This window comes from Hydra vulgaris, chromosome 03 (genome assembly GCF_038396675.1).
Source record: "Hydra vulgaris chromosome 03, alternate assembly HydraT2T_AEP".
NCBI lineage: Eukaryota > Metazoa > Cnidaria > Hydrozoa > Anthoathecata > Hydridae > Hydra > Hydra vulgaris.
The window spans coordinates 26115001-26130695 of NC_088922.1; the positions used below are offsets into that span (position 1 = coordinate 26115001).

General features: G+C 25.6%; 1 protein-coding gene across 1 annotated transcript in view; it reads right to left on the reverse strand.

Moving 5' to 3' along the window:
* Positions 1 to 15695, reverse strand: part of LOC100200537 (uncharacterized) — a 51361-nt gene that overhangs the window by 21819 nt on the left and 13847 nt on the right. The window contains exons 2-4 of the mRNA XM_065792786.1: positions 7602 to 7701; positions 7427 to 7520; positions 4020 to 4146 (exon numbers count right to left, since the gene is read on the reverse strand). Coding sequence (XP_065648858.1) covers positions 4020 to 4146; positions 7427 to 7520; positions 7602 to 7701 — 321 coding nt within the window. The remainder of the gene's footprint in view (positions 1 to 4019; positions 4147 to 7426; positions 7521 to 7601; positions 7702 to 15695) is intronic.

A 15695-nucleotide genomic window follows, 5' to 3' on the forward strand; every position in this document is an offset into this window, starting at 1 on the left:
TCAGCTATAAAAAAATTTGTTTTTCAGCTATAAAAAAATTTGTTTTTCAGCTATAAAAAAATTTGTTTTTTCAGCTATAAAAAAAGTTGTTTTTTCAGCTATAAAAAAATTTGTTTTTTCAGCTATAAAAAAATTTGTTTTTCAGCTATAAAAAAATTTGTTTTTCAGCTATAAAAAAATTTGTTTTTCAGCTATAAAAAAATTTGTTTTTTCAGCTATAAAAAAATTGGTTTTTTCAGCTATAAAAAAATTTGTTTTTTCAGCTATAAAAAAATTTTATTTTTCAGCTATAAAAAAATTTCTTTTTCAGCTATAAAAAAATTTGTTTTTCAGCTAGAAAAAAATTTGTTTTTCAGCTATAAAAAAATTTGTTTTTTCAGCTATAAAAAAATTGGTTTTTTCAGCTATAAAAAAATTTGTTTTTTCAGCTATAAAAAAATTTTATTTTTCAGCTATAAAAAAATTGATTTTCAGCTATAAAAAAATTTGTTTTTCAGCTATAAAAAAATTTTATTTTTCAGCTATAAAAAAATTTGTTTTTTCAGCTATAAAAAAATTTGTTTTTCAGCTATAAAAAAATTGGTTTTTTCAGCTATAAAAAAATTGGTTTTTCAGCTATAAAAAAATTTTATTTTTCAGCTATAAAAAAATTTGTTTTTTCAGCTATAAAAAAATTGGTTTTTTCAGCTATAAAAAAATTGGTTTTTTCAGCTATAAAAAAATTGGTTTTTCAGCTATAAAAAAATTTTATTTTTCAGCTATAAAAAAATTTGTTTTTTCAGCTATAAAAAAATTGGTTTTTTCAGCTATAAAAAAATTTGTTTTTTCAGCTATAAAAAAATTTGTTTTTTCAGCTATAAAAAAATTGGTTTTTCAGCTATAAAAAAATTTGTTTTTTCAGCTATATAAAAATTTGTTTTTTCAGCTATAAAAAAATTTGTTTTTTCAGCTATAAAAAATTTGTTTTTTCAGCTATAAAAAAATTGGTTTTTTCAGCTATAAAAAAATTTTATTTTTCAGCTATAAAAAAATTTGTTTTTCAGCTATAAAAAAATTTGTTTTTCAGCTATAAAAAAATTTGTTTTTCAGCTATAAAAAAATTTGTTTTTTCAGCTATAAAAAAATTGGTTTTTTCAGCTATAAAAAAATTTGTTTTTTCAGCTATAAAAAAATTTTATTTTTCAGCTATAAAAAAATTTGTTTTTCAGCTATAAAAAAATTTGTTTTTCAGCTATAAAAAAATTTATTTTTCAGCTATAAAAAAATTTGTTTTTTCAGCTATAAAAAAATTTGTTTTTTCAGCTATAAAAAAATTTTATTTTTCAGCTATAAAAAAATTTGTTTTTCAGCTATAAAAAAATTTGTTTTTCAGCTATAAAAAAATTTGTTTTTCAGCTATAAAAAAATTTGTTTTTTCAGCTATAAAAAAATTGGTTTTTTCAGCTATAAAAAAATTTGTTTTTTCAGCTATAAAAAAATTGGTTTTTCAGCTATAAAAAAATTTGTTTTTTCAGCTATATAAAAATTTGTTTTTTCAGCTATAAAAAAATTTGTTTTTTCAGCTATAAAAAATTTGTTTTTTCAGCTATAAAAAAATTTGTTTTTTCAGCTATAAAAAAATTGGTTTTTCAGCTTTAAAAAATTTGTTTTTTCAGCTATAAAAAGGTAGAGAAAAAAAGCTTGCATTTCAAAAAAATTTCTCTTAATCCATTTTTTTTTTTCTAATTAATTTTTATATTATTATTTTTATACTTATTTGATAACTTAATTAAATAATAATATAAAAATGCTAAAGTATAACGAATCATTTTAATATAAATAAAAAATATACAATATATTGTTGTATTATAAAAATGATTAATTGTAGTCCTATATATTATTATAAAAGTTCATTCTTTTCTTTTCTACTTAAATATTAAAATTTTGACGATCGTACTATATATTAGTAAATTTTTCACTCTCCCACTTGTCATTATATATAATGACAATTGGGAGAGAGACAAATTGCTTAAAAAGACTTTTGTAATTAAAGTTTGGATAATTGAGTTCAATACTTGTAAAGTTAAGATAATAGTTTTCAAAGTTACACTGCACTTTTTTGTTTTTGATCAAAAATCAATATGATGCCATTTGCATCAAATTTTTACAAATGCTTAACAAGAAGGCTTTTATTTTTTGTTAAGCATTTTTTTAAATTTTATACTGCATATATTAGACCACATCTGGAATTTGCCATACTTGGGACACTTACCTTGTTGATGACATAAAAATAATTGAAAACTTACAACACAACACCACAAAAGTTCATCAAGCTTTAAAAAATAAAGACTACAAAACTTGATGCAAAATGATGAACTACTCTTAAAGACAGACAGAAAATTAGCGATCTTGTACACTGACAACCAACGACCAACTTCTCAACAATTTAAAGGTATCACGCATTAGACGGATGCTGCGGGGCAAAGGTTATTGCTCTTGACATATCAAAAGCTTTCGATAAGATTTAGCTTGCTGTACTTCTCCATAAGCTTGCTGCATATAGTATATCTAGGAAAGTTTTTGAGACTATTAAATCATTTCATTTTTAGTAACTTCTGGGGTACTGCAAGGTTCTACCTTTGATCTTGCATTGTTTCTTTTATACATTAGTTATCTGCCTGACAATCTTACATCTAAAGTGACTCTATTTGCTGACTACTAACCTTTATACTCCTGTCTTGACAAAAAGTCTTCACTTTTTGATTGCTCAAAACAGGTAACCAATCTTGAATCAGGTCTCTCTTTTATAACAGCTTGGGGCTTGTTTCTCTTCATCATTCTTTCCATTTATTCTCTCTTGATTCCTTCCTCTATCTCTACAAATCTCATATTCATTCCTGTATGAAATACTGTTGTCATATTTGGACTGGTTCCTCTAATAATGCTCTTCTCTTCTAGACAAGATCCAAAAATGCATTGGATTGCATAAATGTAGTTAAACCTGCTCTAAATGCGAAGCTCTCTCCCATTATTGCAGAGATGTTTTTCTTTCTATTTTTCTCATTTCTACAATTACTACCATGGTCACTGCTTAAAGGAACTATCATCTCTAGTTCCATCAACTAAACTCATTCAATTCTCATTTAACTTGTAGTTAAATGAGAATTGAATGAGTTTACTTGTCAGTAAAGTCTTAACCTTCTACTGTATCTGTCCTTGCATGCTATAGCTTGAACTACTGTCCCAGCATTGTAAGTTTGCATCTACTTTTCTTTTCAATTTTTTAAATGTTAACTACTTTGTCTTTTTGCTTGAAAGATATCGCTAGACTTATTTAAATATTGTCAATGTTTTAGTTTAACAAATGGCTCTATATATACCATAAATTTATAAATATTTAAGAAAATTTAACCAATAACTGAGTAAATCAAAATTAGCTTTTTTCTATGACAATAGTCAACAAAAAAAACTTTGGATAAGTTATTGGATTGGGAGATATAACCTCAGTGGCTATATTCTTCAGATTTAACCAATACTGATTACCACTTCATTCACTGAGCAACTATCTACGATGATTTAAATACAAGATTGAGTCATATTATGACTCAGACCAACCTTTAAGCCTAAGTCATATTATGATTCAAGACCAGCATTTAAGCTTAGTTTTAAAGGAAAGAGTTAGAAAGTTGGATGCTTAGTTTGGTTGAATATTTATCAGTTGTAGCTTCTATTTACATTTAATAAATACACTACTTAAAGCAATTTTGGTTACTTAAAGCAATTTTGTCTTTATAAGATGACTCACTTTTTGATTGTAAACGTATTTGACTGGTATTTGACTGTAGCCAAGGCCGGTACTACGGACGGCACTGCATAAACATTGGTGCATATTGTTTTTTTTTTATATATCATATCAATATGCACTAATATTTATAGAGCCCCAGCCATAAACCCGGCTTTAGCTCAGGTCAAATACCAGCCCCCGTCATTTACTACTTTTTGATAATAAAAAAAGCTCATTTGATTAATAAAATTTTTACCTTCATTCTTTTTTTTTGGATTTGAAACATATTCATTTTGTATTGATGAAACTCTTGGAAATTTTATTAACGATTCTTTGCTATCTTTGACACTTGAACCAGCTGCAAGCATCTGTTGACTCCATTTCTTTGAAAAAAAAAAAAAACTTTTAAATACACAAAATATACAGTGGTGTGAAAAATATCAAGACCACCGAAAAAAAAAGGTTTTTTTATTAGTTGATACCACTTTTTAGATTCTAAAAAAGTAGCAGCACTGCTTTATTTTATCATCAACATCCTGTGGGTGTGGCTGAGTATTGAAATTATTGATTTGAATTTGAATCTGTTAACTTTTATGGTAGATTTATGTGTTTTAGTGAACATTTGGTATATTTTGCTGACCCTAGTCCCAGAAAGCAAAGCAAAGTTGAAGTATTATTAAAGTTGAAAACATATTCACAACAGGAAATTGCCAAGAAATGTGGACTAAATAAAACAGCAGTTTTTACCATCAGGGTTGTTATCTGTTCATTCAACTGTGTGTTTAGCAACTAATCCACTTCTGCATATATATCTTGTATATTCCAGCATTGTTTCAAATTGCACTTCTTCACAATATGAACTCAAACTTCCTGTTATTATTTACAATAAAAACATAGACAAAAACATCATTCACAAGTAAAAAAATTAAAATATTATTTTTGGTATAATTTTGTGAACTTTTATCAACGTAACTTTTTTTTAAACTTATTAGTAAATAATTTGTTTTTTATTACTTTAACATTTTACTTTAAAGATTTTTAATTAAAATTTCTGTGTTTTTGTTAAATAGTATATACAATATAGTACAAATATTTGTAAACTAAATATTTGAATAAGGTAATTAATTAAATCTCTATTTTTATTGTAAAAAAAACCTTTCGATGACATGACTTTAGAAAAATAGTGCTGAAAAATTCAAAGTGAGAGAGTTCATAATATATTTCATTGTTACTCTTGCCAGATGCTTTTGCAGAGGAGAATACAGTGCTAAACCTGTAAAAATAAATTTTTTACTGTGTTCTCCTTCATATAAGCTAGACAGCTGGTAATCCTAGTTACTCTTGACTTTATGGGTTTTTTTGCACTATTTCAGAAAGCTTTGAAGTTTTTGTTGCCTCATCAGTATTCAATTTCAATATTTTGTTGTATCAAACCATATGCTTTTAACCATAATGGTTGAAGTATTCCCTTTTTTTGTTTATTTTATATTATATAATTACTTTCATCTATATTTACAGATTATATTCACTGTCTTTGATTTAATTTTTCACTGTCTTTGATTTAACCATTTTTATCTTTAAAATTATTTCAATCATTACAGCATAGACATGTGTACATTGAATATTAGTTTTAAAAAATGTAAGAAATGTAAAATCAATCAATAACATTTATGAAAAAATTTTTTATTAAATACCATTTTATTAGTAACTTTATTCTTCTCAATAGAAATCAAAAAAGAAATTTTTATTTAATAATATTATTTATAATTGTAGTAGTAATTGCTTAATGATTATTGTTATAATTATTGGTACAATTGTTATTTTTATTTTCATACATACTGTCATAATGTTAAATACTATAATTATATTTTAACTATTTTTACTATTGTTTTATCGTTAGTTATATTTTCTTTTATAGTTATCGCAATATAGTTATTATTTTTTATATTTTTTTATACCAGATTAGAGCTCTAAGAGTGACACCTTATTCATGTAAGTTTATAATTTATAATTGTAAATTTCCATATTTTTTTGGTGAAATAAAAAGAAAATGAAAAAAAAAAAAAAATTGTAAGGCCTTCTTGGAGCACCTTTTTAGCCAAAAAAAAAATTTTTTTAGTTTTTTGAAGGTATTTAATTTTTAAGAGTTTCAGTATATGACATAAATGTAGAACTTTGACAAAGACTTAAAATGTAGTTAAAGGAAAGATACAGATTTTCTACTTTTTTTACTACATCAAAGTATTTCTTTACTGGATTTGCACCAAGAGCTACTATAGCACCTTATCACCTATTAAAGTATTTCACACAACCAAGTTGCGTTGCAGCTATTATTACTAATTTACTAAATATTCCATATTGTTACTTTTAAATTTATTCATTCTTAGACCAGCATTCAAAAATTTCAACTTGTTTAATTTTGAAATTTTCAAATTTGAATTTAAATTAAAAGTAAGTTAACTCTCTGTATTAGATATTTCTTATTATTTTTTATTTTTTTATTCTTTAAATATACTTCTGTTAAATACCATTTACAAAAATGTTTTTTTTTTTTTTGGTTTAATTTAAAAAAATAATACCTAAGTTTATAGAAAATAACAACATACTTTATTATTATTAACAACTTGCTGTAATCAATAAAAATTAAGTTTAAATTTCAAATAAAAAAACCTTTTTAATAGTTGCACTTAAAAAAAAACAATACCACAAAAATGCATTTTTAAACAACATTACTAACACATATTGCCGAAACAAATTATAAAAAAAAACAACAGTTTTGAAACAAATTATAAAAAAATGGTCTTGAAAAAAACTATTAAAAAAATGGTTTTGAAGCTACTAGTTAAAGGCATTAAAAGTTTTTGTTCATTTTATAATTGTGTGATAAAAGTTAATAGAAAGAATATAAACTAATATAATAAAACATTTAGCATTAAGCATAAAAACTATTTTAATTTCAATACAATTATAAAAAATAATTTTAAAACATATTAACTTGTTTAAAAAAAGAGAGTTATCGAAAAATTTTTTAGAACGATTACAACACATAGCTTTTGAGGGTGCTTCACACTTAAAGTTACTTCAATTTTTAATGTGTTATTAATTATCTATTAAGATTTTAACCCAAGTTTTCATTGTCAATTAATTATACATTTGATATTTTGAATTTTTTTTTTCAAACTGTATTTTTCAGTACTAAAGTTTATTTTAAAAATTTTTATTTTTTTGTGATTGACTTAAATAACTAAAAACGTTTTAGTTTTTTCTAATTTTAATAATTAGAGTATTGCAGAAAGTTATATGAAGGTTTCAAAATGATCAAAACAGAGGGTGAAAGATTAAATTTAAAATTAGAGTATTAGGTTTAATGATTAAAAAAAACTCTCAATAAAGATGTTATGGTAGATTACCATGGGAGGTGTTCTATTTATTATATAATTTTTTTTATCAATGAAAAACCTGAAAAGGATCTTTTTTAGTAAACAAATGAAAACCTTTAAAAAAGTATCATTAACAAATTAAAATGTTATAAAACATTTTTTGCTCATATATATTTTTATTTCATTTCATATTTAGATGAAGTTTCTAAGATTTTATATTGTTAAATAAATAATTAATTTATTATATTTAATAATTAATAATTAAATAAAAATAATTAGTTACTTCTCTATCTTGCTGGTTAGCAGTAACAAACTTATATCCTTTGTTTTTCTTTGATACATCAATTATAAACTTGACATCATCTTCTAAAGAAAGTCTGTCAGAAAACACAAGTTATTAAAAGTTATGATAATAAATTTGTAATAATTTTAAGATCAATTTTGTAATTTTATCTTACTGTGATTGGCTCATAAGAATGCATAACTTTGGCTTTTTACTTTTTGGATCTTTATAGCAGTAAAAATTGCCATTAGCGATGATGCAGTGATAAGCTTTAACTATAAAGTTACTAATTAAAAAAATATGTTTACAAGTGTACACACACACATATACATATATAAATATATACATATATATATATATATATATATATATATATATATATATATATATATATATATATATATATATATATATATATATATATATTTATATATATATATATATATGTATATATATATATATATAAACGTATAAATATATACATACATATATATATATATATATATATATATATATATATATATATATTAAGTTTTTCACACCCCATATGAAAATTTTTTTAAATTCTAATTTGTTACAGGCACAATCCAAAGTTGAAAAACACTAAAGTTTTTATAGTTTTTTTAAAACATGTATTTATGAGTCATTTTTGCAACTTAACTGATTTATTTAAAATTTAATTACAATCAATTTATCTTTTTTTTCTCCTTCTACAGTTCTACACAAGGAACAAAAGACAAATAATAGTCATAGATTTTCATGCTATGACTGTTATTTGTCTGATAACCATTTTGGAATAAAAAATTGAAAAAAATAATTTTTTTATAATTTTACATTTATTAAATACATTTTATTCCTGCTGAATTTCATAACACTGATTTCATAATATTCTTTGTCTGATAACCATTAAAATTAACGAAATTATATTATGAAATTCAGCAGCATAAAATGTGTTTTATAAATGTAAAATTATAAAAAATTATTTTTTTCAATTTTTTAATCCAAAATGATTATACTCTAGATTTTAACAGTAGATTTTAACAGTAATAACAGGAATATTTTAACACTAATTCAATTTTTTTATTGACATAATAAATTATACTTTACATTAACATCTAGCATGTGCTAGTTTGACAAATAAATAATTTGAAAATCAGGTAGTGTTGTAAAGTTAGTAAATGACATTATTTCTGAAGATATTTAGTTCTTTGTTCTTGTAATTTAGGCTGCAGCTATAGCATCAGGAATTAATTTTTTTAAATCAAAACTCAGTCATAACTTCAACGCATCTCAAGATTGAAATTTTAGAGCTTTTTAATTTAATTTTTGGAAGGGTAATCCTAATATATTAAGTGGCCTAAACTAATTTATTTTCAAAAACGGTAGAAAGTGTAGTTAATAAAACAAATAATAAACAGTACCGTGGTTAAGGGATAGTCCATAAATTACGTCACATTTTAGGGGGGAGGGGGAGCAATTTTGTGACGGTTTGTTACGAGGGGGAGGGGCAGTGGTCTCGATTTTGTGACGCGACATTTATTTTTTTAGTTTTAAATCATGTTTTTTTAGTTTTAAATCATGTCAAAAACCGCGTGACGTAATTTATGGACTAAGGGATCGTCCATAAATTACGCAGAGCTAAATTCACTAATAACAAAACAAAAGAGATCAAAAGTTTTCCACCGCAGAGCTTTGAATTACATAAAAAATTATATTAGCGCATTAAGACTAATACGTAATTTACGTAAAAGAGCTCAAGATCTACTTCTGCTTTTTAAATAAATTTAGCGTTGGGTAATTTACGGACAATCCCTAATGGGTTTGCGGCCTCTCCCTCCCCCCGTTTTAAACCTGGGGAAGGGGGAGGGTAGCCTAGCACGGCTCTGATAATACGTAACAATTATTATTATAAATAATAGTACTAGCTTATGCAGTCATAATATTGATAGTTATAATTATTAAAAAAGTCTATACGTTAATAATAATGATATTTATAATAAATTGTTTAAGATATTTTTAAATTCTCTACGAACGAGAGCGCTAAAACAAGTTTAATTTAGGCTTCAGAGGAATTAAAAATTGATAAATTCAGATATATTATATCCAGGGCCGGCGCTAGGCACTTGTTAAACTAGGCAACTGCCTATAAAATATAAAAATCTAGCTCAAGTAAAATTATAGTTTTATAATATATATTATATATAACGATGAGAAATTTTCCATATCCAGTAATTGAGCATAAAGTGCAAGGCAAATTAGCGTAGCACTCGCAGGCAATAGGCGAAGGCAACATGTAGTATTGTTATGTTATTAGATGGTGTCTCCTGCTTCTGGTCTCTCGTCTGTGTTTATATTAATAAAATGAGAGAGTATAAACAACTTTAGTTGTGTTTTCAATATTACAATAACAATATATTGTTATTGTAATAAAAAAAATTATTTTAGTGTCAAAATTTAATAAATGTTTTAATAGTCCAGTTGCCGACTATATACTCTTGTACCCTTGAAAAAGGGTACAACTAGTATTTAATGATTGATTCTATTTTATACATTAAATGAACTTTGTTTTGGACTTTATGGTTTTAGTTACTATTTATAAAAACAATGGTTTAGATACTTTGCAGTTCTAAAAGTTCTGTTCAATTATGCGTGTTAAAAACTTATTTAATTATCGGGTTGCCAGATGTCCAGTTTTTACGGAGGAGAATACAGCGCCAAACCTGTAAAAATAAATTTTTTTACTGTGTTCTCCTTCCTACAAGCCGGACACCTAGCAACCCGATTTAATTAAAAAGCTCTTTTGTTTAGCTTTCTATTGATATATAGTTTGTTACGCTTTTAAAAAGATATACTATTCGAATTTTAATTAGTTGTCAATGTTATGTCATCCAAATGTTATTCAAAAAAATGTGCGATGAGATTTTTGTTAAAACGGCTGTAGCGGAAGAGTTAACTGTTTAGTGCTCGACTATTATATTTTATTTATAATAAGTATATTCTCAATGATTTATTACTTCAATTCTACTATTTTAGGCTAGCAAGGAATAAGTAAATATTACACATTTTTTATGTTTTTTAACTATGTCTGAGAAAAAAAGAAACTATCAGTAAAGAAAAATAAAGTAAGTCAAAGAGGAGCTATTTTGAAATATTTTCGTGCAGAAACACATTCTACAGGTACTGATTCTGCTACTGGAGGCGATAGCGGTGTGAGTAAAAAATCTAAAATTATAGTTGACGATGAAACAGTTAATAATGCTAATATTTTAAGTGAATTAACATTTACAATTTAATTTTTGTAAATGTTAATGTCATTAACATTTACAATTTAATTTTTAAACAAAATGAAATTGTAAATGTTAATGAAAACCAAATTTATCTACCTGACGCAACTCCTGCTGTTAATGTTTCAAGGCAAATTGAAACTGAAATCCAAATTAGCTTATTATCATTTTTTTTTTTTTTTTAATTATATATTTCGTCGTTAATAGTATTTACAATAACAATGTTCATGAATAAAAAACAATATATGACAGGGGCAAAAAGAAGACTATAATTGCCTTATCACTAAGCCCCGTAATAAATATACCGTAAATTACAATGCTAATAAAAACCGTAAAAGTTACATATGCTATAAATTATTTTTTTTTATTAACGCTTAAGTTTACTTTACTTACTAAAAAGACCAACAATGAAGAAGAAAAAACAAACAAACAAACAAACAAAAACAAAAAAAACAAAAAAAGACAAAACAAAAAAAAAATAAACAGAAACAAGACTAGAGACAAGATTATTTATCATATTTATGTATTAGAATAGACAATCTTAGTAATAAACAATTATTAATACTAAATCATTAATAATAGTACTCTCATTTTAAACGCTTCAGAAGAAATTTAGTTCATTGTCGTTTAGTAAAAGATTTTGCTTAAGTTTAGTTTTAAATTGATTAAGCGAAGAAAGTGGTTTAAGATCATTATTTAAAAGTGTATTCCAGAGTTTAGGTCCTCGGTTTGTGATTGAGTATTTAGTGGCAGAATAGTAGGTTTTGGATTGAGTATAGTTATTATTTGAAAATCTTGTGCTGTATATGTGATTTATTTTTTTAAATAAAGAGTTGAATAAATATGGTGCCATTTTTTTATCAAGTTTAAACATAAATATAAGAACATGATAGAGATTTAAATTATAAACATTTAGAATAATAAGTTTACTAAAAAGTATTTTTGAATGAGAGAAGCGATTTTCATTTGTAATAATCCTAATGGCGTGTTTTTGTTTACATAGAAGTTTGTTTACATCATCTGCAGATTACAGTGATCTTGCAAATTGGCCTACTCATTTTAGTGACAATTTTTGGCAATTCGTTATACAAAATAGACTGCAACAAATTGAAAAGTATAACTTTCCACAAGATCGAGATAAACAAAAAAGAAAATTTTCATCATTCAATTGCAAGCGGACCAAAATTACCAAATGGAGAAGAAGTCTCTCGTTCTTGGCTTATATATTCAGTTTCAAAAAATGTAGTTTTTTGTTTATGTTGTAAATTATTTGGTAAAAGCAAAAGTAATTTGTCGGCTTTAGAAGGTTCAGATTTAAACGATTGAAAGAATATTGGAGCACTTCTTTCTTCTCATGAAAAAAGTAATTTACATCTCGTTAATTTTCAAAAGTGGAAAGAACTTGATATACGTTTAACGACAGAAAAAACCATTGATCATATTAACCAACAAAAAATTAAAAAAAAAGAACAATATTGGCAACAAATTTTAAAAAGATTTAGCGCACTTGCCTCAGAAACAAAGGATCCTTGGTTCAAACCTCACCTATGAGCAAGTTTTGCGACATCGGTTAGGAAGGAGGCGTAAACTTCAAATATAATACTCAACCGAGGTGCTCTGTGAAAAGACCGTAAGGACTTCTTAGGGCACCTAAATAAAATCAAAAAAAAATTGCTTTAGTCAGAGTACTGGCTAGCGTTTCGTGGAACAAATGAAAAGCTTTAGAATAACGCCAATGGTTATTTTTTAAATTTGTTAAGTATCTCGCTTTACTTGACCCATTAAGTAAAATTTGCTAAATATTATTCTATAATTTAGACTGCACCCCAGATAATAGCCATACAGAACAAATGACAGTAATAATTCGTTTTGTTGATTTAGAATCACCAACATAACATGATGGGGATTTAGTTAAAAATAATGAACATTTCTTAGGATTCATACCTGTGGAGAAATCTACAGGTGCTTTTTTGACAAAAACATTAATTGAACAACTGGAAAGTTTTAATTTACCAATTGAAAATCTCCGTGGACAAGGATACAATAACGGAAGCAACATGAAGGGTAAGGAGAATGGGTACAAAATTTTTTTTTGGATATAAATCATCGAGCGTTTTTTATTCCATGCAGCGCACATTTACTAAATTTAGTTGTGAATGATGCATGCAAGTGTAACTTAGATACAGTAAGTTTTTTCGGTGTGGAGCAATAGATTTATAATTATTTTTCGGGATCACCTTCTCGTTGGCAAGTTTTTCGTAGCTATTTTCCAGATTTTACTGTCAAGTCATTAAATGATACAAGATGGGAAAGCCGCATTGATGCTTTAAAACCATTACGATACAATCTCGGAAAAATTTACGATGCTTTAATGCAAATATTTGAGAATCCAAGATTACAAACTACATCAGTAGGAAATTCTTACAAAATGAGGCTAAAAAACTTGCAGATTCTATTTGAAAATTCAAGTTCATGGTAGCCCTTGTTTCATGGTACGTCATTCTTTTTGAAGTTAATATTTCGAATAAAATATTACAAAATAAGAACGTAATTTTGGAACGTCTTCCAAAAGCGTATGAACACGTACAATGGGGAGGAAGGGGGCAGGTGTTAAAGACAGTGAGTACGTACGCGGTTTGACTATCTCTCCAAAACTTGATTTTATTTTTTCTTAAGGTAGTAGACTATTAAAAAATACTGATTTTGAAGTAAAATGTCAAAATTTAGTTTATGGACTCATTTTTTTTCAAATTTTATCCTTTTTCATTTGATATAACCATCTTGTATTTTTTAATTACATTAAACATTTAAAAAATGCATTTTACCAGAGTTGATAAAAATTATTGACCTTAGCAACGCCTTAGCAACACAAAAAAGACCATAATTTAAGCCCTAAAATCTATGCTTAAGCTATGCTAGGCTTCTTTTTTATATTCGTAAACTGTTGAGCTATACTTTAAAAGCACATTTGTTGTAAAGTGTGCTTTAAAAGCACATTTGTTGTATAAAAAATAAAAGAGTTAAGCTAAACTTTAAAAGCACATTGTTGAAAACGAAGTTTAGTAAAATTATACAGTGGCACTAAAGCACCATTGTCTGCTAGAAATAAACTGTCAGATAAGATATTAAATTCGATGTAGAACTACTATGGCATTGCTATTAGAAGGAACATTGTTAATATTTATGCTATGAAGAAGTCTATATTTGCCATTCTTTTCCACTCTACAAATATTCCAAACCAAGATGAGCGACATCAGTTTTGTCCTCGTGAAAAGAGTTCAATTTGACTGGGTATATAACAGTGATGACATCTATTCAGTTTGACAATTCTCGTTTGAACCAAATGAAGCGAAAGTCTACAAAAGAGTGTATAAAGCAAAGAAAAAAGTTAAGATCAGTAGCCAAATGGTTCAGTGATAAACTAAAGTCAAATGAAACTAATCAGTCATGTTTCTGGTGGACATTAAACAAGATTTTACTTAAAAAACTTTAAATGTGTTTTTTACAAATTTTGATTTTTGTAATACTATGGTAACTTTGAAACTTAATATCTTTGCATTGGCTAATGATTTTTGCATGAAATTTTCTGGGTATACTCAGTATACTTAATAAATTCGGTTAACAGATGGAATTTTTAAAATTCATATTCAATATCTTTAAATAAAAAATTTAGTTCATATTTTAAGTGAAACTACTTAGAATTCAAGCATGTTTTCAATAATTTGTAAAAAATTTAAAATAAGTCCTTAAATTAAAGATCCATCTTCAGCCGGAATAAAACATAATAATGCATCATTCTACAAAGTTTAAACCAGAGAAAATTTATATAACGGAAGAAATTACGTCACAAAGTTATTCAATTTTAGGCATTTTTTAGGCAGTTTATCTGCCATTATGGATGTCAAAAAAGTTTAAAAAAAAATTTCATTTTAAATATTATTTTTTATAAATTTCTTCTCAGAAAAATATTAATATTAGGTTTTATTTCAATTTTACACTGAAAAAGCGCTTTTTAGTAGGGTACCACCTTTAAACATTAATTTCACGTGTAACAAATCAGAATTGTACTTTTATTTCTGACTTCAACAACAATTTTTTTTTTAATTTGTTTATAAATAATTAAGAGAGAAAAAAGAAATCGAGTTAATTTTGAAAAAAAAAATAATGCGTACGTTTGCGGAGGGGAGGAGGGGGTTTCAAAAGCGTACAGGTTCGTACAAGGGGGAAAGGGGGGTCATAAATCAGTGTTGCCCCCTAATAATATATTTGGTTTCCTATATGCTATTTTTTCTATAAGTTCAAAATCTTCAGCAGATATATTGAAAAATTGTAAAAATCTAGAAGAAAATTTAACTTATGGTTCTCAAAAGGATATTATTGCAGCGGATCTTTGTAATGAATATAAAGTACTTTCTGGAAGACTCCCGCAACAAATGACACCACATGAAATACTAACTTTTATCGTTGAACAACGTTTAATTGACTGTCTACCAAATATATGTATTTCTTTAAGAACTTTATTAAGACTTCCAGTGTCCGTGCACGTGGCGGGCAAAGTTTTTCGAATTTAAAAATAATTAAAAACTATTTAAGGTCGACGATGTCACAAGAAAGACTGGTGGGATTATCAATGCTTTTATTTTTGTTATTACATACTTTCAAAATATAAATGAACTTTCTAAATGAAAAATATAAATGAACTTTCTAGTTTCTGAAATTCAAATTCTCTCATAATTTAACCGTCAAATTAGAATCAAGTTTTTTTATTCTTTGTAACTATATTATATTCCAAGTTTTCAATTTTTACTCTTAATTCTAGATTATTACTCATTATTATTTCTTGTAATAAGCTAAGTTAATTATTATTATTTTGGTGCGATTAAATATTAAAAATAGTTTTCATTTATTCTTTTAATTGTTACCTATATTCTATAAAATCCCGCTTTTTCCCGTCTCAAATATTTCTAATCTTGTAAATAAAAGGT